This window comes from Zootoca vivipara, chromosome 3 (assembly GCF_963506605.1).
Source record: "Zootoca vivipara chromosome 3, rZooViv1.1, whole genome shotgun sequence".
Lineage (NCBI taxonomy): Eukaryota > Metazoa > Chordata > Lepidosauria > Squamata > Lacertidae > Zootoca > Zootoca vivipara.
Window position 1 is genome coordinate 112,137,764 of NC_083278.1, and position 24,483 is coordinate 112,162,246.

The 24,483-nt window shown below is 45.1% G+C and overlaps 1 protein-coding gene across 2 annotated transcripts in view; it reads left to right on the forward strand.

Annotated features, from left to right (window-relative positions):
- Nucleotides 1–24,483, forward strand: part of REL (REL proto-oncogene, NF-kB subunit) — a 54,145-nt gene that overhangs the window by 22,071 nt on the left and 7,591 nt on the right. For both annotated transcript variants that reach the window (XM_035110913.2, XM_035110914.2), the window contains exons 4-9: nucleotides 5,621–5,712; nucleotides 15,982–16,122; nucleotides 18,391–18,495; nucleotides 20,341–20,553; nucleotides 22,070–22,138; nucleotides 23,499–23,567. In XM_035110913.2, the coding sequence (XP_034966804.2) occupies nucleotides 5,621–5,712; nucleotides 15,982–16,122; nucleotides 18,391–18,495; nucleotides 20,341–20,553; nucleotides 22,070–22,138; nucleotides 23,499–23,567 (689 nt within the window). The remainder of the gene's footprint in view (nucleotides 1–5,620; nucleotides 5,713–15,981; nucleotides 16,123–18,390; nucleotides 18,496–20,340; nucleotides 20,554–22,069; nucleotides 22,139–23,498; nucleotides 23,568–24,483) is intronic.

The window sequence follows — 24,483 nt, forward strand, 5'->3', positions numbered from 1 at the left end:
TTGAGAGCAAGCACCCCTGAACTCAGTTACTTCTGAGTTAGACGACTTGTACTATAAATGTATGCATTGGTGCATTTCAAGGGAATTTGCTATTTTGAAGTTCCTGGTTATGACATAGATTTCCTGGTTGATGCTGTATTTTAAAATAGCCACACTACCTCTGTGCTAATCTGTTTTGAACGAACTTGAAAGCCTTGTTATCGCTGCATTCACTAGCCAGAGCTAAGAAGAAACTGGGCATTCTGGCAGGTAGCATCATTGTTCCCGCTCTGGGGGGGGGGGAAGCCCTGGACCTTGTGCATCTCCTCTACTACACCACAGGTCCCTGCCTCTTGGACTTTCTGCCGAAGAGGGAGTGGGAGAGAAGCTTTCATCTCCCTGTGAAAGAGGCAAAACCAGAGCAACAGCAGTTTTGGTTTTTGAACTGCAGCACTTCATATCAGAGCAGAACATCCAGTTCTGAAAGGAAGTCGCAGTCCTTCCTGTGACTCACGAAGGAGATGGGTTTGCACTGCTGGGTCTTGCAAAGCACCTGGATGTTGAGAAAACAGCTTTCGGGGCTTCCTAGTCATCGACGCAGCCGTAGCCGTTGGACCATTGGTTTGGCAGCTGAGGGAATGGCATGATTCACCGGGGGGACGGACCTCCGCCGTACCACGGGATTCCCCTGCCCGAGGTGGCTGCTTCAGTCTGTCTCATGGGCAGGCAGGCCCTGTCTCCAGAGGTGGAGTACAGTTACCCTTGTCCCAGGAAAGGACACCTGCCCCAATTCTACACTCTTCCCTTGCCTCCAAGCATGGATGTCTGGTAGTTGCAGGGACTCCCATTGTCTTAGATCACACCTGGATTTGCCAGCGGCGGCAGGTTTTTCTTGGGCTCGGGAAGTGTTTAACACTGCCTGTTCCTTGCTCTAAATTCCTGTGGGCCACCAAATCAAGAATGCAGATTCAAGGTTTTTTATAGTTAAGGATCGCACCTACATTGTACATTTAAATCACCCTGGCTCCTTCCCCACAAGAATCCTCGGAACTGTAGTTTGTTAAGAGCGCTGGGAATTGTAGCAATGTGAGGGTTAAACTGTCCTGTCTTGTACTGTCATGCTGTTTGTCTATACCAGGGGTCAGCAAACTTTTTCATCAGGGGGCCAGTCCACTGCCCCCCAGACCTTGTGGGGGGGAGGCTGGACTATAATTTGGAAAAAAAAAATAATGAATTCCTATGCCCCACAAATAACCCAGAGATGCATTTTAAATAAAAGGACACGTTCTTTTAGAAAACATGCTGATTCCCGGACAGTTCGCGGGCCAGATTTAGAAGGCGATTTGGCCGGCCCCGGTCCCTGGGCCTTAGTTTGCCTACCCATGGTCTATACCAGTGTTTCCCAAACTTGGGTCTCTGTCTGTTTTTGGACTACAACTCCCATCATCCCTAGCTAGCAGGACCAGTGTCAGGGGTTATGGGAACTGTAGTCCAAAAACAGCTTGTAAATACTGGTATGGACTCGCTGATTTTTGCCATAAAAAGAAAAAAGGCTGATCAAATGTTCAACAAAAGTCCAATTAGGCCCGCCATTTTGTAAGAAATCCCAACGCCGATTGAGGAACAGTCACCACAGGGTTGTCTGAATGCCTGGGGGCTGTGCCTAACTCTTTCGTATCAGGTCAACCCTCACTGTAGGGATGGTGGGAGGAATCGGTTTCAGTTTGTATTTAAAGGCTTCCCGAGGCAACACACTAACCAAAGCACAGCTATCCTTTGAAATTTGTGCTTCTCAAAATTTTCCAAGTGGCTTATCTGTTAATTTGGAGTAACTCCTCCCCCTCCTCCTCTTCTATTATTATTGTTGTTGTTGTTATAGTTATTGTTATTAATTTTTGTAGCACCCTACATCTGTAGATCTCACACCATAAAATCTCAATCTCTCTCTCTCTCTCTCTCTCTCTCTCTCTCTCTCTCTCTCCCTCTCTGTGTGTGTGTGTGTGTAACAAAATACAGAACTGAAAGCAAGATAAACGAAGCCTAGTTCACACAAAGCTCAGTGCCTATTTGACAAATCGAAGGAATCTTAGAGTTTAGTCAACAAAGTAAAGTAGACATTCTTAAAAGGAAAGGTCATTCCTCAGTATTTCATCATTTGCTATGATAACACACTAACGCAAAAAAAGCCCAAGAAATAATAGGCTGTAAACTCTCTCGCCCCCTTAGATTTGCCCTCAGCCAATCAAACTGAAGTTCTAATTATTTCGTTTAATTAAGTTGCCTGTAACATTGATTGCATTGAGAAAGCCCCCCAAAAGCCATAGCTTCTTCCTCTGCCCAGATTCTCCAGACATGGCTGAATGGGCACAAACTATCAAGGGATGTGTGCCCTGCTGCCCTCTTATCTAGCTCACTTTAGTCATTCTGTGTTTTGGTTGTGCTGTTTTCCCCAACCTGGTGCCCTCCAGCTGTTTTGGTCCAATCAGCACCAGGTAGTTTAGCTGAGCTAGACTAGTAGTGCCTGGCACTGATGCCCAAATAAGATCAGAAGAGCCTGCTGGATCAGGCCAATGGCCCACCCAGCCCAGCACCCTGTTCTCACAGTAGCCAAGGAGATGCTTCTGGGATCATAAGCAGGATCTGAGCACAAGAGCACTATTTCCTCCTGAGGTTTCTAGCAACTGATATTCAGAAGCATTTCTGCCTCAGACCACGAAGGCAGAGAGCCCTACCATTGTGGTTAGTACCCATTGATGCCCCTCTCCTCTGTGAATTTGTCTCATCCTCTTTTAAAATTACACAAGTTAGGGGGCGTCGCTGCCTCCTGTGGCAGTGAGTTCCATAGTTTAACAATGTGTTGCATCTATCCCTAATTTTCAAATATTCAGCCTTATTGGATGTTCATGAGTTGTAGTGTTGTGAGAGAGGGAGAAACAGTTTTTCTCTACCCACTTTCTCTATGCCACGCACAATTCTATAAACTTCTGTTGTGACATCTCTTCCTCACCTTTCCTCCAAACTGAAAAGCCCCAAGTGTTGCTCCGTCCCCTTGATTGTGTTGGTTTCCCTATTCTAACTCTACAGTTTCCTTTGGAGGTGACACGGTATTCCAACCATAGATTTGCATAGCGATGTTATTATATCAACAGTTTCGATTTCAATTCCTTATCTAATGATCCATGGCATGGAATTTGTCCTTCTCGCGGCTGCCGCACACTGAGAGCTCGTCCACACTTCTGCTTGTCTCACCCCTTCTCCCTGGGGAAACCCGCTATTTACCCCTGAATCGAAGCAAATACTGATCGGGTTTTCCGTGGCTTGATGTTTGCTCTGATTCAGTGGTAAAGAACAGGTTTTCCTGGGGAAAGGAGTGGCACACACAGAAAACCGCTAGGTCAATTTTGTGTCCAGGGCAGCGGTCCACAAGCTCCATCTGGTATGCAGGCTGAGAACCTACCTGCCCGCAGACTGTCTCGCCAGAGTGGTGTATGTTCTAGTTATCTCCCACTCAGAAACTTTGAAGGTGACCCGGAAACTACAACTAATCCAGAATGCGGCAGCTAGACTGGTGACTGGCAGTGGCCGCTGAGACCACATAACACCGTCCTGAGAGACCTGCATTGGCTCCCAGTACGTTTCTGAGCACAATTCGAAGTGTTGGTGCTAACCTTTAAAGTCCTAAACGGCCTCGGCCCAGTATACCTGAAGAAGCGTCTCCACCCCCATCGTTCAGCCCAGACACTGAGGTCCAGCACTGAGGGCCTTCTGGCGGTTCCCTCACTGCGAGAAGTGAGGTTACAGGGAACCAGGCGGAGGGCCTTCTCGGTGGTGGCGCCTGCCCTGTGGAACGCCCTCCCATCCAATGTGAAGGAAATAAGCAACTATCTTACTTTTAAAGACATCTGAAGGCAGCCCTGTTTAGGGAAGTTTTTAATGTTTAATGCTGTATTGTGCTTTTAATATTCGGTTGGGAGCCGCCCAGAGTGGCTGGGGAAACCCAGCCAGATGGGCAGGACATAAATAAATAAATTATTATTATTATTATTATTATTATTATTATTATTATTATGCACAAGATGAGCAGAAAAGCAAATCAGACCCATGGTTTCTGGGCAAGGGACAAGTGATAGCTCAATGAGCCCAATATCTTGTTCCTGATCAAGCTCAGATCCAATGTGAATATATGTGAATATATATATTCAATGTACTCAATATATATTCAATGTACAATGTACAATATATTCAATATACTCAATGATTTTATGCTGGGGCTATATATATATATAAAATCATAAAATCATAAAATCATTGAGTCACATTTGCCATTTTACTGCCCATTCACTCAGTTTGGAGAGGTCCTTTCGGAGCTCTTCACAATCCTTTTGTGTTTTAACAACCTTGAACTATTCAATGTCATCAGCAAACTTGGCCACCTTGCTGCTCACACCTAGCTCTAGTTTGTTGATGAACAAATTAAAAGGCACAGGTCTCAGTATCGATCCTTGGGGGACTTTCAACATTTCCATTCAAAGAGCAGTCCATTTATTCCAACTCTCCGCTTCCTGATACTTAACCAATTTCAGATCTGCAAGAGGACCTCTCCTCTTGTTCCATGACTGCTAAGCTTATTCAGGAGCCTTTGGTGAAGTACCTTGTGGAAAGTTTTTGGGAAGTCCAAGTACATTTTGTCAACCACATCATCTCTAGCTATATGCTTGTTGACACTCTCAAATAACTCTTTGAAAGGCAGGACTTTTCCTTGCAGAAGCCATGCTGACTCTGCTTCAGTAGGGCTTGTTCTTCTATGTGCTTGGCTATTTTATCTTTAACAATACTTTCCACCAGTTTTCCTGGGACAGAAGTTAAATTAACCAGCTTGTAATTTCCAGGATATCCCTGGATCCTTTAAAAAAAAAAAAAAACATTAGCATTACATTGGCTGCTTTCCAGTCCTCAAGTATGGAGGCTGAAATGAGGGACAAGTTACACATTTTTGTTTCCAGATTGGTAATTTCACATTTGAGTTCTTCAAGAACTCTCAGATGGATGTAATTTGAACTCACCAATTAGTCAGTTTTAATTTTGTCTGTTAGAACTTCATCCCTTGCTACCACTATCTGTCTCAGTTTCTAAGACTCCCTTCCTGCAAAACTTAGTTCATTCACTGGGATTTGTCTTCTGTTGTGAAGACAGATGCAAAAAATTCATTTAGCTTCTTTATAGCCTCCTTATCCTTCTTTAGCAAAGCTTTGACTCCCTTGCCATCTAAGGGCCCAATTGCCTCCTTAGAAGGTCTCCGGCTACAAATATCCTTAAGGAACTTGTTGTTTTGAGCAACGCACTCCTCAGATTCTCTTTTAGCATACCTTACAATTTGCTTGCCCCCCATTTTTACTTTTTGCCAAAGTTTATGTTCCTTTTTGTTCTCTTCATTTAGTTGCAGCGGAATTTGTCAGGAACGGAATTTCCACGACAATTCATTTCATGCCAATGCTGGGTTGCTGTTGCTTCTTCTTCTTCTTCTTCTTCTTCTTCTTCTTCTTCTTCTTCTTCTTCTTCTTCTTCTTCTTCTTCTTCTTCTTCTTCTTCTTCTTCTTCTTCATTTTTTAAATCTGCTAATGGTTGACTGTGCGTGTTCCAGTTTTCAGAATTTGGGCATACAGTGCGTGAAGAAGAGAGAGCTCAAGGAATCTATCATCTCCCGGATCGCAAAGCAAATCAACCCCTTCAGTGGTAAGTAACTTGTCCAACATTTTATTCATTGGATTCATTTCAGGGATGCTCATTTTCTTGGAATGTGCCAAGCCATGTGGGCAGGCTAGAGCAGCTACGTGTCTGTGGAACTCCCATCCCATTAGATGCTTAGCTCAAGTCATTCTTGGATTTGCTGCTGAAGATGTTGCTTGAAATAATGCAACAAATAGTATGGCAGGGCTAGGGAATATCAGGCCTGTTTGGCACCACCCCTCCACAGCCACAACACCCTCTCTGTTTTCTAAAAGTGTCCCTGGGCTGAGAAAGATTGGGGACCCCTGGGTTACACAAGCACAATCAGAAAGAGAGAGAGAGCTCTGAACAGGCAAACTGAAGCCAAAGAACTTGGAGTGACAGGGTTCTGTCTTGCTTACGTGACTCACTATTGCCTAATTGTGAATTGTACAACATGCCGTTGAAGAAAATGGATGGTTGCTGCGAGTCACAGTGGAGCATAGGAAGTTGCCTTGTACCAGGTCAGACTATTTGTCCATCTAGTTCAGTATTTTCTTACTCTGAAGGGATGCGGGTGGCGCTGTGGTCTAAACCACTGAGCCTCTTGGGCTTGCCAATCAGAAGGTCGGCGGTTCGAATCCCCGCAACGGGGTGAGCTCCCGTTGCTCTGTCCCAGCTCCTGTCAACCTAGCAGTTCGAAAGCATGCCAGTGAAAGTAGATAAGTAGGTACCGCTGCAGCAGAAAGGTAAACAGTGTTTCCATGTGCTTTGGCACTTGTCATGGTCCTCTGTGCACCAGCGTGGTGTAGTGGTTAAGAGTGGTAGACTTGTAATCTGGTGAACCGGGTTCGCTTCCTTGCTCCTCCACATGCAGCTGCTGGGTGACCTTGGGTTAGTCACACTTCTCTGAAGTCTCTCAGCCTCACTCGCCTCACAGAGTGTTTGTTGTGGGGGAGGAAGGGAAAGGAGAACGTTAGCCGCTTTAAGACTCCTTAGGGTAGTGATAAAGCGGGATATCAAATCTAAACTCCTCCTCCAAACTCCACTAGCGGTTTAGTCATGCTGGCTACATGACCCAGAATGCTGTCTGTGGACAAACGCTGGCTCCCTCAGCCTGAAAGCGAGATGAGCTCCGCAACCCCATAGTTGCCTTTGACTGGACTTAACCATCCAGGGGTCCTTTACCTTTTTTTTACCTTACTCTGACTAGCAGTGGCTCTCAGACAGAGACCTGTATCATCACCTGCTCCCTGAGCCTTTTTAGCGGGAGATGTCGGCAATTGAGCCTAGGACCTTCTGCGCACCAAGTAGGTCGTCAGACACAGTTGTTACCTAAAGGGGATCATGAAGTACACCACAGAATTGCTTCCCGTACCACATGATGCTGAACCAAAAGGTTGAACTCATCATACGACAGCCACTTTGCCACCCACAGGGCAGAGAGCATGGTGGGACAACTTCCCACCCACTTGCCGGGTCTTGAGTTGGCAAGGCTTTAGTCATGCCACTAGTCCTCTGCCATTGACTCATACTTGCAGCGATATGTTTCCTTTTGGCAATGTCCAGTCTCTTATCTGGTGTGGGTGGGGAAGGAAAAAGGAAAGAGGTAGAAAAGGAAAACCAGAGGCTCTGTAAACTGGGCTGTGCAAATTGTCCTTTATTCCCAATGTGTTGTTATTCCTTTGGATTTGGCTGGTGCTTTTAAGCCTTCAAGTGCTTTCCATGCTTTGTCTTGTTATGTTCCTAACATCCAGCGCAGGCCGGGGAAAGGTGAGGCTTGGCTAAAAGGGGCTTTGAAGGCACCGCCAATCACCAGTGCCTTCAAAGCACCTTCCTCGGCACTTTCCAAGTGATTGACAACCAGCTGCTTGTTGGGCTGCCCACCTGTCTAAGTTCACCTGCTGGGGTCTTGGAGGTTAAAGATCTAGTCCACTTGGCTGAAAAAGTTCCCTAGCTGTGCCTTCTAGTATTCACTTTAGATTGTTGTTGTTTAGTCGTTTAGTAATGTCCGACTCTTAGTGACCCCATGGACCAGAGCACGCCAGGCACTCCTGTCTTCCACTGCCTCTTGCAGTTTGGTCAAACCCATGTTGGTAGCTTCGAGAACACTGTCCAACCATCTCATCCTCTGTCGTCTCCTTCTCCTTGTGCCCTCAATCTTTCCCAGCATCAGGGTCTTTTCCAGGGAGTCTTCTCTTCTCATGAGGTGGCCAAAGTATTGGAGCCTCAGCTTCAGGATCTGTCCTTCCAGTGAGCACTCAGGGCTGATTTCCTTCAGAATGGATAGGTTTGATCTTCTTGCAGTCCATGGGACTCTCAAGAGTCTCCTCCAGCACCATAATTCAAAAGCATCAATTCTTTGGCGATCAGCCTTCTTTATGGTCCAGCTCTCACTTCCATACATCACTACTGGTCACTTTAGATAGGCCAGTCTTATTAATATTGCAGTAAGGATGAGAGCTTCAGTTCGAGGCTCCAGGCTGCCAGCCAGCCACACCCCCTTCAAAAGCACTCCATTCCTTTACTTCTGCCTCACCAGTTCCCGTTCCCCTACATCCTGCACTTTGCAGGACCATCAATGTCCCGTGAACAGTGTGTGAGTGGAGGAGGAGAATATTGGAGGGCGCTGAGGAGGAGGGAGCAAAATATACTATTGTGGGAGACTTATGTATTTTTCAGCATAACTTACTTATTTTTCAGCAAGGTAGTTCAAGGCTAGCTGTTTGTCTGCCTGGTTGTTTAAGTGCCTAACGCAGGCTTCCTCAACCTCGGCCCTCCAGATGTTTTGAGACTACAATTCCCATCATCCCTGGCCACTGGTCCTGCTAGCTAGGGATGATGGGAGTTGTAGGCCAAAAACATCTGGAGGGCCGAGGTTGAGGAAGCCTGGCCTAACGCTTGACATTGGGATGATTACATATTGTTCTGCAATTTTCTTGCACCTTCTATGCCAGAGATCATTAAAATATTATTTCTCCACATGTGTGGTTTTCCACATTCTTTTGTTTTTCCTGATTGGCGATGCAGCCCTCCTTTTTCTTACCTTATGACTGAACCAAGCCATGGTTTGGATCAAACTTGTGTTTGGGGCAATCCATGGTTTAGCCTGTTGTCTTTGTCCATTGGATTTTATTGGCAGGGATACTGGAGTGGCTTGCCAGTTCCTTCTCCAGGTGGATCATGTTTAGTCAAAACTCTCCACTATGACCAGTCCATCTTGGGTGGCCCTGCATGGCATAGCTCATAGCTTCTCTGAGTTATTCAAGCCCCTTCGCCATGACAAGGCATTGATCCATGAAGGGCGTGCTGTGGTCCATGGGGTCATGAAGAGTCGGACACGACTAAATGACTAAACAACAACAACAATGGTTTAGCCTGCTGCCTCAGTTGAGCCGCTGATTCCATCCATTTGCTGTGGGGATACAAAAGTGTGTGTATTTCATTATCTTGTACACGTCGCTGACTCCCTTTGCATTTTAAAATTTATGAAATCTTATAAATCAATGAAACGTTATAGGTCATTTAGCAATCTCTGTTTTTGTTTTGTTTTTGTTTTTTAAAAAACCAAAACCAAAATCTGGTTAGTTAGTTGCAATAACTCTTATGATTCTATGAACAAGATGAGTAAATGCTCTTTCTTTCTTTCGAACGCTGAAAGAAGTCCATAGTTTCCCTTAAATGTGACATAACCCGCCTATTAATAAAGGTAACTCAGTCAGAACACACTGGGATTTTAAGGAGTTTCTGTCTCAATTTTTGTTACATTTCAGATTTTTCTTTTCCTACGGTTGAGCAGCTGTGATATAGGGACATAGAAAGCAGGCGTACATTGTTGCAGACCATTGGTACATCTAGCTCAATATAGCCCACACTGATTGGCAGCAGCTGTCCAGGCTTCCAGGCAGGGGTTTCCCTTGCCCTCCCTGGGGACTGTGACCCTTGGAAGGTAGCCCAGAAGAGACTGAAAAGTCCCCCGCTCCAACTGTGGCGTATTAGATGCTGGGCAAATATCTGATCCTGCACAACTTTGAAATGCTCGCTACCAAGCCTAAGGAATAGAGAGAGATAAATCACAACTTAGCAACTCTGTATGTAGTTTACAAAAATTCATTAACAATAATGTACGGCATTTCAACAACTTCCAGTATACGGAATCCTAATTAATATATTCAGTGCTGTTGTCGGAGTTCGTTGGGATCGCACCAGAACAAGTACACAATATAGAGAGTTGCTCTCATGGACGTATTTAAGGAATGAATATGTGGATCGCTTGGCTCTGAGTTGCACATGTCATTATTATTTTTTGGCAGTGTATATATTATTTGATGTTTCATGTATTAGAAATGGTTGAAATGCTGTACACTCAAACCTCGGTTCCCGAACCCCTCCGTTTTGGAATGTTTCGGCTCCCAAACGACGAAAACACGGAATTAACTGATCCGGTTTTTGGACGATTTCTGGAAACCGAACGTGCTACGCGGCTTCCCTTTTGAGTTTCCCTATTGTATTGAGGCTTCTGCTTTCAGTTTTTAGTTGTCGAATGTTTTGGAAGACGAACGGCCTTCCAGAACGGATTACGTTCGACGAGCTAGGTTTGACTGTACATTGCAAACTGCATACAGTTTTTGTAAACTACATACAGAGTTGCAGCTTTGAAAACGCGACACGGCCTGAGCAAAGCGTTTGCCGAACAGGTGGGATTGCTTGAAGGTCGGCGGAGAAGGGAAGAGTTGTGGGTTTCGCTTTGCTTTTTGCAACTCACATCAGGGCGTCACACTCTGCAGCCCTCCTACAGTTGAGTGCAATCGTTCCACCGAAACTGACACGTCACGGGGAGGCTGTGATCATGAGGAAGCAGCTCTCTCCTCTGTGGGATTGGCCGTGGTTAATGACCTCGCTAGCGAAGCACAAGCTTTCAATGGGATGCCGGTAGAAACAGAGATTAAGCCGGTCGGTGTAGGAGGACAGCTGTCAGCAGAGAGAGTTGGAAGAAGCCTCCCAGTCTGATTGCACCCAGACTTTGAATGCCACTTGTGGCTGAGGGTGGAAATTGAATAACAGATTAGGGCTACCTGCTTTCATGTTTTGGTTGTGGGCTGGAAACATTTCGCAGGAAGACAGAAAAGCAATCACCCTCCCTGTATACACACTATACATTTAAAGCTGCTGCAATGCGCTCTATGTGGGGCTACCTTTGAAACTACAACTAATCCAGAATGCGGCAGCTAGACTGGTGACTGGGAGCGGCCGCCGAGACCACATAACTCCAGTCCTGAAAGATCTTCATTGGCTCCCAGTAAGTTTCCGGGCACAATTCAAAGTGTTAGTGCTGACCTTTAAAGCCCTAAACGGCCTCGGTCCAGTATACCTGAAGGAGTGTCTCCACCCCCATCGTTCTGCCCAGACACTGAGGTCCAGCGCCAAGGGTCTTCTGGCGGTTCCCTCGCTGCGAGAAGCCAAGTTACAGGGAACCAGGCAGAGGGCCTTCTCGGTAGTGGCACCCGCCCTGCGGAACGCCCTCTCACCAGATGTCAAAGAGAACAACAACTACGAGACTTTTAGAAGACATCTGAAGGCAGCCCTGTTTAGGGAAGCTTTTAATGTTTAATAGATTATTGTATTTTAATATCCTTCTGGAAGCCGCCCAGAGTGGCTGGGGAAACCCAGCCAGATGGGCGGGGTATAAATAATAAATTATTATTATTATTATTATTATTATTATTATTATTATTATTATAGCTCCCCCCCACAGGAATCCTGGGAACTGTAGTTCATTAAGGGTGCTGGGAATTGTAGCTCTGTGTTGGATAAATCACAGTTCCTAGGGTCCTGGTGGGATGCGGGGAAATGTGCTTCCAATGCAGTGCGTACATATATGGGGAGTGACATAATTTCATTAGAACAGTGTTTCCCAAAGTGGGTGATATTGCCCCCTGGGGGGCACTGGAACAATCTTGGGGGTGGTAGTAGCCTTGGGTGCAATTGGAGGTTGTTGAATAAAAATAGGGGGGCAGTGGAAGCATAAAGAAGAGAAGAGAAATATGAAAAACCATTGGTACGTGTTTCGTCTGTTTTGTAATGACGCTTATGGCCAGGTCAGGCGCCATTGTGGGACAGTAACAATGCCCCCCCTTGATCTGGCAGCCATGCTGGAGGCGAGGGCTTTCCCTGGGCTTGGGTGAACCCTATTTGACTTCCCCCAGATCCGAGAGAGAGGCAGATCGCAGTGTGCCTGCCTATTTGGTCAACGGCAGGCAGGCTGCTGCACCTCCTGTGTGTTTGATTTACAACAGCATCTTTCTTTACTATGCTGCAGGACGTAATTGGGAATACAGATACATAAAAGAACGCAAATTAGTCGCTGTATCCTTCTGTTCGTCTGCTTAAAGAAGGCAGATTTCCAGGGGGAGGTGCTGGGTGATTTATCTATTCTTTTCTGAAAAGGGATCGGTAGGCCAAATAAGTTAGGGAACCTCTGCATTAGAGGAAGCGGCAAGCCAGAGAGGGCATACTTAATATAGGACAGTTAATAAGGAGTGTGTTTCTTAGAACTCTTTACGCTGCCTGGCAGCTATCATTGTCTGCAATGCCCACAAATAAATGTGGGTGGGCTGGTGGTGGGGAGGTGTGGCAGTCTGGGCCCCAACACGCCCGTGGGCGGGTGGGTGAGTCGTGGGCTTGTGGGGTGAGTGGGTGAAAGCTGATAGGTTGTGAACATGATGTACTCATAGGTGAAAGTGTCTGGTGTTTGGGGAGGGGGCCTGAGTGGGTGTAGGTGGTGCTGAAAATGTGTGCATTGAATGGTTTGGGGCTAGCGCCTAGGGCTATGTGTGCATGGGGAGGGGCGTGAGTGTTCACAGGGTCATGAGATTTAGCTATGAGTAGGATCTCCATCTGCCAGCTGTCATGGGACTCAGCGCCTAGTCATTTTCTGACCCCTGCCACGGATGCCAATGGTCCTTGCCACATCTTTGTTATTTCATGTTTAGCTTCTCGTTTACTTTGTTTTCAGCCTCTCTGGCATTTTATTTTCAGTGCCAGTTTGTTTTTGTCAGCTCCCTTTTTTCCGAAAAAAAATCACAAAACTCACCATGAAGTTCTAAATGCCTGTTGCATTTTCAAATAGGTGTGTGTTTGTCCTCAAGCCCCAGAGTCCTTCTCTGTCAAAGCAGATGATCTCAATGCATCAAAAAGTAAAAAAAGAAGTTCACAGTTGTTTGCCTCTATGCCTTGCTGCATTATGTAACCTGGTCTGCTCGCTCCTGTACCTTTAACAGCTATATAATCTGATGAAATCAGCAAGGGAAGAAGTGTTGGTAGTGCTGAGCACCACCAGCAGCTACAGGTTTTGTCCTCTCAAGGCTGCTTTGAAAAGCACACAGGAGCTAGGGAAAATATTAGCAGCCCCAGGGCCAAAATGTAATTTTTAAAGGGGGGAAACGACGTAACAAATAATAAAACATTCTCTCAGATCTCTTGTATGCATGAATTTTACCATTTTTCCTTCTACCTGCTGCCAGGATGTTTGCAGAAGAAAACTAATGGTGTGTGTGTGTGTGTGTGTGTGTGTGTGTGAGAGAGAGAGAGAGAGAGAGAGAGAGAGAGAGAGAGAGAGCTCCTTGGCCACAGCAGACAGAAGTTTTTACTAGAGTACAGTAATGAGAATGACCTTGTGTTGCATCTTGCTTGCTCGCAGTTGACCTCCTTAGACGCTGGAGTAGTTGAGCCATTGACAAACACAGAGTATGTACAGCCAAGAAACAGAAGATTTCCCTCTTCTGTGAGCAGTAGGCCAGTGTTTTTCAACCTTTTTGGGCAAAGGCACACTTGTTTCATGAAAAAAACCACGAGGCACACCACCATTAGAAAATGTTAAAAAAATTAACTCTGTGCCTATATTGACTATATATAAAGTAATTCTCTTGAATAGGAATCAAATAAACACAAAGAAAGTATTTTATAATTACTTTATTATGAAATAGTAAGTAAACAGAAATATGAAAAATACTTTATTCAGTGTGCAACCTGGGCCTGTTTGGTTGAACACAAAGCTGATATTCTGGCTGGAATCGAAGAAAGACACACACGTAGCTCTTCGTCAACAGCTCTCAGTCTCTCTCTGTATTTAGTTTTTATAGCATATTTTTTAAATCTTTCGAATTTTTCAATTTTTCCCACGGCACACCAGGCAACATCTCGCGGCACACTAGTGTGCTACGGAACAGTGGTTGAAAAACACTGCAGTAGGCGATGTAAATACTTCTCTCCTGAAGAGTATCTCTAGAAAGATGAGATGAGCCCTGTCCCTCCTGAAAACCCAGTGTAGCATGGTGACTGTGACTCTGAGCCAGACAATTCGCTGTTCAAATGTCACCTCCCTATGGCCAGCCCTCCAGCCAGCAAATCCACAAAATATTCACTGAGTGGTAGTTGCTGGAAATGGAGAGGTGGTTGTTGTCTAAGGTTAATTCATAACAGTAAGACTGGTTTGTGAAGGTCATTAGTCGTTCTTTGAGAGCATGCTTTGCCTGCACATCCATGGCGATTCCTTGCAGTGCCCACATGCTCAGAATCTGGTCCTCTGCTAGTTTCTGTGCTCAGGGCAACTGCTCCACTTGCCCATAGGTTGGGCTGGCTCTTCTTGTTCCAGGGTAGAATTTTCTGGTGGATGTGGCAGTACAGGAACTGCTGTAGTGTTGAAAAAGATGATGTTGCAGTTTAGTGGTTAAGAAGTGTGAGCTGAGGCTCCGGAAACACCTGCTTCAAGTCTCACCTTTGGAGGAAGCACCTTTTAAAGGCAGGTGAAAATGCAACTATCACCCCTGAGGAAGACATTGTGTGGAAACACACGGGGCGGTTTGGGGCAGGCTTCCGTTCCTTTTTACTTCACAGCTCACTGGGGGGAGGGGCCTTAATCCAGCCACATGCCTTGTCCACGCACACAGATATCCCTGTTTGCACCATGGCCGTCATAAGACTGGCCTACGTTACTGGCTCTTGTATGGATTACTGGGATCAGGCACATATAGTTCTTCAGCAAAAGTTCAGCATGAACACTAGGTATTGTTATCATAATGCCTATAAAGGAGGGGGGACACAGGAGTGTTTACCATGCTTTCTTTTGTTCTTGCAGTAGGAAGTGTAATTTAAAAATAGCCCAAGAGAAACCTTCTTCCTCTTTTTCTCAGCTGCAGATTAGAGAAAGGCAAAGAGTAATAATCGTAAGGATGTGATGAGTAGCAATCATGGATTTGTAGCTTGCTTCAAAGCTGCCTGCTTGCCTTTGTAATGTGGTGGCAGGGAGCTCCCACATGTGAACACCTCTCCGTTTACTCCAGTGGAGGAAGATAGTTCTGCAAGCGTGTCACCTTGCATGGATGATGCATTGTGGTGAATGAGCGAAACCTCAAGGCAGGAGGAAGCTGCGCAAGTTTCCTTGTAGCAGGTACAGCTGCAAGAGGCAGCCGGAATGGACTTGCATGTCCAGCTCAGAGCCAGGAATGGGTGAATCTGCTGGTTTTGGCTTCTCTCCATTTCTCCAAGCTTTAAGTTTAGTGCTCCACATTTCCACATCATTTTGCAATTTTTTTATTTGTCAAAAAGTAGCTGTGAAAGTTCATCAGCGTTCTAGTGCAAATTTCTCCCAATCTATCTGTTTTCCTACACAATGGTGCAATTTTGCAAATCAGTCTATCTGGGTATAATGCATTTTTGGTATGTTATTTTCACTAATATAGTTATTTTAATGCACTCTTTCCCCTATAGGGCATATACATTGTTGTACACGTTTCCTTGGTTGGAGAACTGCATTGCAAAATTTGTGAAGCCCATATTTCAAGTAATTGCTGTGTTTCCGTTTACATGCTTTTTCTGTCAACGCTGAATGGCAGCAGTTCTCCAGGGTTTCAGACAAGAAGTATTTCCAGCCCTACTTGAAGATGCATTCAAAGCACCTCCTATATTCCATACCACTGAACTATGGTCCTTTCACCAAGATTAATATGCTGCAAAAAAATGCATTTTAAAAGTTTATTTCTGAAATGAACAAAACTCTTCTTTTTTCCAGTGGGGGGAAAATTACAGCCTTGCACAGAGGACTGTAAAATTGACGTGAAAATAGGTGATGTGAACTTATTAGAATTAAGATCTGCGGATGATAGGCTAGAATGTATGGACTGCGATGTGAAACAGGACGAGGCAGCTCACCTAGTCCCCTGGACCTCAGCAGATGCCACTGTGATGCAATTGTCCTACAGCCCTGTCCTCACTTCTGGACTGTCGTTGTTTCCACAGTATCTGAAGAGGAGCTGATGGCCATCGAAGAGTACAACCTCAATGTGGTGAGGCTCTGCTTCCAAGCTTTCCTCCCTGACGAACACGGCAACTGCACACTACCCCTTGCCCCAGTCATCTCCAACCCGATTTATGACAACCGTAAGTGCCTGAGAATCAGATTGCGATTCATCCTCTCTGTCTCTCTTTTTGCTGCTGGGCTCCCTGCCTGATGACCCCTTGGCCCAAGCCATTCTCTCTGGGTTAGGGCTGATCCACACATACATTGCTCAGTATTTCTCATCATTGGGTCAAACACTCAACCATTTCCTCACTCCCCATCTCCTCCAGAAGCCCACTTACCACAATATCCTGTAATTATCCAGCACAGCCCCAGTGGAGAGGGAGGTTGAAAATGAAGAAACACAACCGGGAGGGGGCTGGTGCATTAGGGTGAATGAGGCCCCCTCTCACCAACCTCAGCATGTCTTTGGCCAGTGTCCACTTGTCTGCCTTTTTTCTTTCAGCCAGTTCAGGGATGCCACCGATTGTTAGCATGCATGCTCAATTTGTTTAATTTGCCATGTACCGGACGGAAATCAATAGTTGCAGATATTGGTTTAAAATGGAATAGGCTTATACATGACCAAGACATCTTCAAACAATAGACTAGTGTCAAGCTGTACTAGGTAAATTTCAGATGAGTAGGTTGATATAACCAGTTCTGATGCACATTGTGGTTTAATGGTCAGTGCCGTTTGGATAGACTGAAAGTGTGTGAAGATTCCCTCTTCTCCCTCAGTATCTGTGGATGAAATCACAACTTTTGGCAATACTTCTTTCTGCTACGACTGGATTGGAGATCATCTATCATTTTTAAAATATATAAATACTGTATACTATAACTTTTATTCAGTTTTAACATTTATACAGTTGTACGTTGGAAGTCGAACGGAATCTGTCCCGGAAGTCCATTCAGCTTCCAAAAAGTTAGGAAACCAGGGTGTGGCTTCTGATCGGCTGCAGGAAGCTCCTGCAGCCCATTGGAAGCTGCGGAAGCTGCGACGGATGTTCAGGTTCCAAAGAACATTTGCAAACCGGAACACTCACTTCCGGGTTTGCAGCGTTCGGGAGCCAAAACGTTCAACTGGCAAGGCGTCCGTCAACCAAGGTATGACTGTACACTCTCAATTTATGGAATACAAGAACCAGTAATAAACATTTCTAACTGAGACATCATAATATTTTAACTATTAAGAATCAGGTGTTGACAAAAGGACAACAAAAGAAGAAAGCAAAGAGAGATTGCATGAGATGAAACCTATAAAGAGAACATAATACAGTATTTATTAAGTACATTCATCAGCATTATTTGAGTGGCAGTTGTCTAGTAATAGAAAATTAGATATTCCAGTGAGTCTGGAGCAGGATTTGTCATTGTTTTTCATCCTTATTTTGTCTTCTTTAGAATATCTAATTTAGGTCTGAAATCTCCACCCTTTAGATGTCCATGCATGTGTCACTTGACCTTTAAGATACTTCTGAGGAAACATCTGCAGGGCCATGTTAGATCACTGGGGCTTCTTCCTGATTACAAATATGTAGGATTAGGAACTGCAGGCTGTTAAGCTGAGTGGTGGTTTAGTCAGTGATGGCAGCTGTCCAGCAGAATGGGTGGGGCAGATGACTGAGCAGTTCACAGCAGGTGGACCCAGAGTCAACCCACAAGGTAGGTGTCATGGTTGCCATCCATAGGATTAACACAAAAAGTGCAAGCCTTATTGAAGCAGTTGGTTTCCATACATATTTCCTTGGAATTTGCTGCAAAGATGTCTTTGATTTTGAGGGTGGGATTCAGTTCCAAACTGGGAGTCATGTTGTGCAATTAAAGTGAATTGGGCACTTTTGTGCAACAAACTAGTAATAATTATAATTATGATAAACTTTTTTGCAGCAAGGAAGATAATGGGAAAACACACTGAAAAGTATGGGATGACGATTGCTTCACATAACATCATCTAACTTCCCCACACATCAATCAGAAAGAGTGCTCTATAAATAGCAAATGTTGTATAACCTCTGCACAAATGTTATTCAAGCAAATTGTGTTGGATGCTCAATAAACAGGTGATCTGGAAGTGACCTGTGACTACATGGCTTGCTAACAGGGACATTTGGTGAATATGCATTTGGCCTGTTTGCAAACAGCCCTGACTCTGTTGCTCCACAGAAGTGTTACGTTTTCCCTCCCAATTGTATTTCAGCACAGTACCATGGCAGAGTCTTGTGACAGATAGTTGCTCACCGAACAACACACTTGCCTGCAGAACTTCCTTTCCCACCCCTCTATTTTTAAGCATGAGTTACCGTAAACATCCTCACCGGCTCTCCTTCTCTCCTCTAATCATTGTTTCCTTTTTTTCTGCTCAGGGGCTCCCAATTCAGCAGAACTGAGAATCTGTCGTGTGAACAAAAATTGCGGAAGTGTGAAAGGAGGAGACGAAATCTTCCTACTGTGTGACAAAGTTCAGAAAGGTAACTGGTTTCCTCCAGACTTCCTCCTGTGTCTGCAGAGAAAGGGGAATGTGCATTCTTACAGTCCGTAAATTGGGTATTCTGGAGCCAGGCAGGCTAGGATCCAGAGTCAGGCATGAAACAACAGGCAAACTGCTGGAAAAGGTTGTTGGACAGCCTCAGTGTGTTCTCCTGATCAGCATCTGACCTGAGATCTTCTTTCGGAGGCTCAGAGGAAGAAGAAATGTGGCAAGAGCTGAAGTTATTTTCTTGCTTGGAATCACCTGATCTTCAGGGCAGCTTCCAACATGACAGCTTCCCTTTACAGATCAGCAATAACAGTTTTAGGGTTCGGCGTACAGGGTCAGCAGGTGATTCAGGGCTGGCAAAAGAATGTCTTTTCCACACCTTGCATCATTAATTTATTAAATTTGCTGCTGCACATGGTTGGCTGCTGTCTTAGATGCCTTTCAAAGAGGAATAGACAAATTCACGAAGGAGAGGGCTAATCAACATCTGTTGGCCATGATTTCATTTCATTTCACTTTTAATTAGTATACCGCCTTTCTATGTTGCTATACAGAAGGCGATGGACAAGCCGAAGAAACAACAAAATAGACAACAAAGACCACACACATTGCTGTTGTTGTTTAGTCGTTTAGTTGTGCCCGACTCTTCATGACCCCTTGGACCATAGCACGCCAGGCACTCCTGTCTTCCACTGCCTCCCGGAGTTTGGTCACACTCATGTTCGTAGCTTCGAGAACACTGTCCAACCATCTCGTCCTCTGTTGTCCCCTTCTCCTAGTGCCCTCCATCTTTCCCAGCATCAGGGTCTTTTCCAGGGAGTCTTCTCTTCTCATGAGGTGGCCAAAGTATTGGAGCCTCAGCTTCAGGATCGGCCCTTCCAGTGAGCACTCAGGGCTGATTTCCTTCAGAATGGATAGGTTTGATCTTCTTGCAGTCCATGGGACTCTCAAGAGTCTCCTCCAGCACCATAATTCAAAAGCATCAATTCAGTACAGATAAGTCACAATAACTTCAAAATAAACAACTTATATCAAATAAAGCAATATTCAGCAATCCATTAGAATATAATAGTAAATCAGTAAAATTAAATATCAGTAAATAATAATTAAGCAGCTTACACTTACCAGTTACAATAAAGAATTACTAAACTATTATCAATAAAAAAATAATGGCACAACACAATGCGTAAAATACCAGAAAACAAAACCATGTAAAAGGATCAAAGTGAGAAACAAGGACACACAACTTATAAAATCTTTTTTTAAAAAATATCCCTCTTCTCTCTTCCCAGCTGCTTCTGCTCTTCTCAGAGTCATGGCCTGGGAAAGGCTTCTAGGGCTGGAAGGTGGGGCAAGGCAGGTGGGAAAAGCCATTGCCTGGTGGCCACAAGATGATGGCTAAGTGGAACCTTGATAGGCAGTACCCCAGATACAAGGGCCATTGCCTTCACTCCTTCCTTACGGTTGGCATCCTAGAGGCATCTGGTTGGCCACTGTGTGAAGAAGGATGCTGAGCTTAGTGGACCTTTTGACCTGAGCCTGCAAAAGGCTCCTCTCCTTTGCTTACCTAATCATTCAAAACTGATAATAGTGTGATGCCACGAATTGAGTTTGGGTTTAGGCATGGGGGGTCCCTGCTCCATCACAGAGCTCTCTGGACAGCCTCAAGCAAAGCCAATTTCACGTGACCTAAGTTAACCTCATAGGGTTGCCATAAGATAAACGGCAAGAGCAGAAAGCAGAACTTGGGTGGCGCTGCTAAGAAGTGCTTGGCTCTCTTCTTCTTCTTTAAATCGTTGCACTAACTCCAACGCTTTGTTGTTTTTCTGGCAACCAGATGACATCGAGGTCAGATTCGTCATGAACGAATGGGAAGCCAAGGGGATTTTCTCACAAGCCGACGTGCATCGGCAAGTCGCCATTGTCTTTAGGACGCCTCCCTTTTACAAAGACATCGGTGAGCCCGTGACTGTGAAGATGCAGTTGCGCAGGCCTTCGGATCAAGAGGTCAGCGACCCCATGGACTTCAGATACCTGCCAGAGGAGAAAGGTACTGCACCAGCTGGAAGAAGCAAGCCCCCTTGGGGTTAATAGCAGAGCTTTCTGAACTTTTCATGCTGGTGAACACACTTTTTAGACATGAATCATTTCGCAGCACAATAATTCAGTTTTTCTAGCAAACCAGAGGTTAAACGAAGCCCTTTCCAGTCACTTGAGGAGCGTTCGCACGACACACTGACACACTGCAGCCGACACACTAACGTTTCACAACACACAGTTTGGAAAGCTCTGTGTTAATGAAATACATGGTGGGAGGCAAGTTCTGCTCCCAAAGTCAACGTTCTCACCATCCTATACTTCATGGGGGGCAACTGGCCAAGGAGCCTTCTGTATTCACGATTGTATCAGCATGTTTCAGAACCCTAATTTTCCAGGATTTAAAGACGTGTGGGGACCCGAAGCTCTCCGATTCAGTCACCCTCCCTGAGTTGTAGAACAACGAGAAGGTTGATGGGGTAGTGGAAGTAGCAAGCCATTATGTATGTCCTCACCTGACCTTCATGTACTTAGACAGTGTAAAATGTGCAAGTCTGAAGAGGACTCATCTCGCGCACATTGGATAACTAATACAGTGGTGCCTCACTAGACGAATTTAATTCGTTCCACGGGTCTTTTCTTATAACGATAAATTCGTCTAGCGAATCCCATAGGAATGCATTGAAATTTTTTTGAATTTTTTTTTGCTCATAGGAACACATTCATTGAATTTCAATGCATTCCTATGGGAAACTGCGATTGGCTAGACGAATTTTTCATAAAACGAATTCATCTAGCGAGGCAACCTCCACTAGAAAAAACCTTTCGTTAAGCGGAAATTTCGTTAAGCAGGGCATTCGTTAAGCGAGGCACCACTGTACAGGATTTGCTAGTGCTGCTGAATCAAATCTCGGAAGAAATTGCACAGGAACCAGATTGGTCACTGAGCTTACAATAACCTATTTTCAGAACCACTTCCTCTTCCGTTTCCACTACAGTGTTGCCGCCACCAGTGAGATATTTTTAAGACTGAAGTCAAAGACTACTTAACTTTTAATGCTGGGCAGCTTCCTCTTCTGCCCTAATAAAAAGTTACTATCTCAGAGGAGGAGGAGCCACAACCTTTAAAACTCAACACATGAAAGTCCTTTTGGAACAGAGCCTTGTATTTAGTCTTGCAGGAATGTTCTGACCCCTGCCCTCCCACCGCTGCCGGGTTAAGTGTAAATAGGGCAGGAAGGAGTGGTAGAACACCTGCTTGGCACGAAGAAGGTCCCAGGTTCAATCCCTAACATCTCCAGCTTATATATAGGGGGCGGGGTCAAGCAGCAATTGATGGGAAAGTAATACTGTATGCCTAGGACTCTGCTGGTCAAGTTAGTGGCCTGGAAGACCAAATAGCCCAATTCTCCCATATAAGACTATTTCCTATATTCCACTAAATATATATTTGAACAGAACTCAAAACTGGGCCTCTCTTCCTCTGGAAACATTGCTAACTGCAATTCAATTTTCTCCTCCACTCTTAGATCCTTATGGTCATAAGGCAAAAAAACAGAGATCACCAATTGCTTTGCAGAAGCTAATGCAAGACTGTGGTAAGGATACTCCCCCCCCCCTTCCAGGGATGCGGGTGGTGCTGTGGTCTAAACCAGCAAAAGGGCTTGCTGATCAGAAGGCCGGCAGTTCAAATCCCAGCAATGGGGTGAGCTCCTGTTGCTCTGTCCCAGCTCCTGCCAACCTAGCCATTCGAAAGCACGCCAGTGCAAGTAGATGAATAGGTACGCTGTGGTGGGAAGGTAAATGGCGTTTCCATGCATTCTGGCTTCCGTCACGGTGTCCCGTTGCACCAGAAGCAGTTTAGTCATGCTGGCTACATGACCCGGCAAACTGTTTGTGGACAAACGCCGGCTCCCTCAGCCTGAAACCGGAGATGAGCGTTGCACCCCGTAGTCGAATTTGACTGGACTTAACTGTCCAGAGGTCCTTTTCACCTTTCCCCCCTCCAATTCCCCTTGTTTTGATGTTCTCTAAATGGTTTTTTAGGCTTCTATCACAAGATGCTTATCATTTTGATGGATGGGCTGTGTTGGGAGGGAGGCCCTGTGCACCCCAAATACCTCTGTGGCATCGCATCACATCACTTCCCACCACCACCACCCCCCAATTAGGGTCCCTGCCAGTGAGAGTCAGGCCGCATGGACAATACCACGGGCGAAGGGGGACAGGTTTTGCCCTCCGCGCAAACAAGTACCTCTAGGTGTTATGTCTTGATTTTCATACAGAGGAATAAATGCCACTCACTCACTTCTGTAGAGGGATGCAGAAAGGTGCCAGACAGTCATCAACAATTATTATTACTGTATTATTATTATTATTATTATTATTATTATTATTATTATTATTTTATTTACATTTGCTACTTGCTTTCTGCAGAAGAAAAGTCCCAAAACGACTAAACTAAATGAAATACAAACAGATGCATGTTTGGCTTTTACTTTATTTTAACCAAGAATGATCAGCGGAGAGTTCCTAAAACGATTGTCCAAAACACAGTGGCTGGATAAGGCCGGCCCCCACCCCGCTAAAAGATTAGCACCACAATGGAGCCTAACTTAACTACCAAAGGCCTGGGTAAATAGAATACCTTGGCCTGGTGCCTAAAAACTGACACAGGTGGTGCCAGGTGTCCTTCCTTGGGGAGATTATTCCAGAAATGGGGACCCACCACTGAAAAGGCCTGTTATTGTGCAGCCAACCCCTTTAACGCCCTCGGTATGAAGCACACAGAGAAGGGCCTCTGATGAAGTCTACTTTTGCCCTCAAGACCCCCTTCTTAAATGTCTTCCACCTTGCATCTGTTTTTGGCAGCGCTCACCACCTAAGATTATTGATATATGATCTTTTTTCTTCTTCTTCAAGAAAATGCACAAGCTAACCACCTTTTCGCCCTGGCAGGTCCATACGAGAGGTCCAAACCTTCTGTGTTCCAGAATACTGCTGGTGAAGCAAAGATAATTAAGAAAGGTTGGTTCTGCTTAAACCATTTTCTTCCTTTGTCTCTCTTCTTTCCCATATCTGTTTTTATTTAATTTGTTTTCTAAATTCGCATGCCGCCCTTCACCCGTAGATCTGAGGGTGGCTCACAACATAATCTCTACCCTGACCATGAACATTGTGTGGGGATATAGTAGATCGCAATAGGGGCACCTGCCGCACTATGCCTCTCCCAGTGAGGAGGTCCTGTACAGCATTAATCCCCCCCCTTCTCTTCCTATATATGGGCAGTGACATCATCTTGAGCAGGCAGCAAGAATGCATTGCGATTCCATTATGGATTAAGTTCCGCCGTTGAGTTCAGGGGAATTCTGGGAGCATCACTGGAATAATGGGACAACCCAAGCTATTTATGAACTGAAATAATGATGATGATAGTAGTAGTAGTAGTAATAATAATAATAATAATAATAATAATAATAATAAATTTATTATTTGTACCCCGCCCATCCAGGTGGGTTTCCCAAGCCACTCTGGGCGGCTTCCAACAAAGATTAAAATACATTAAAACGTCACACATTAAAAACTTCCCGAAACAGGGCTGCCTTCAGATATTTTCTAAATGTCAGGTAGTTGTTTATCTCTTTGACATCTGTTGGGAGGGCATTCCACAGGGCGGGCACCACTACCGAGAAGGCCCTCTGCCTGGTTCCCTGTAGCTTTGCTTCTCGCAGTGAGGGAACGACCAGAAGGCCCTCGGCACTGGACCTCAGTGTTGAACGATGGGGGTGGAGATGCTCCTTCAGGTATACTGGGCCGAGGCCGTTTAGGGCTTTAAAGGTCAGCACCAACACTTTGAATTGTGCTCGGAAACATACAGTACTAGGAGCCAATGTAGGTCTTTCAGGACTGGTGTTATATGGTTTCGGCGGCTGCTCCCAGTCAC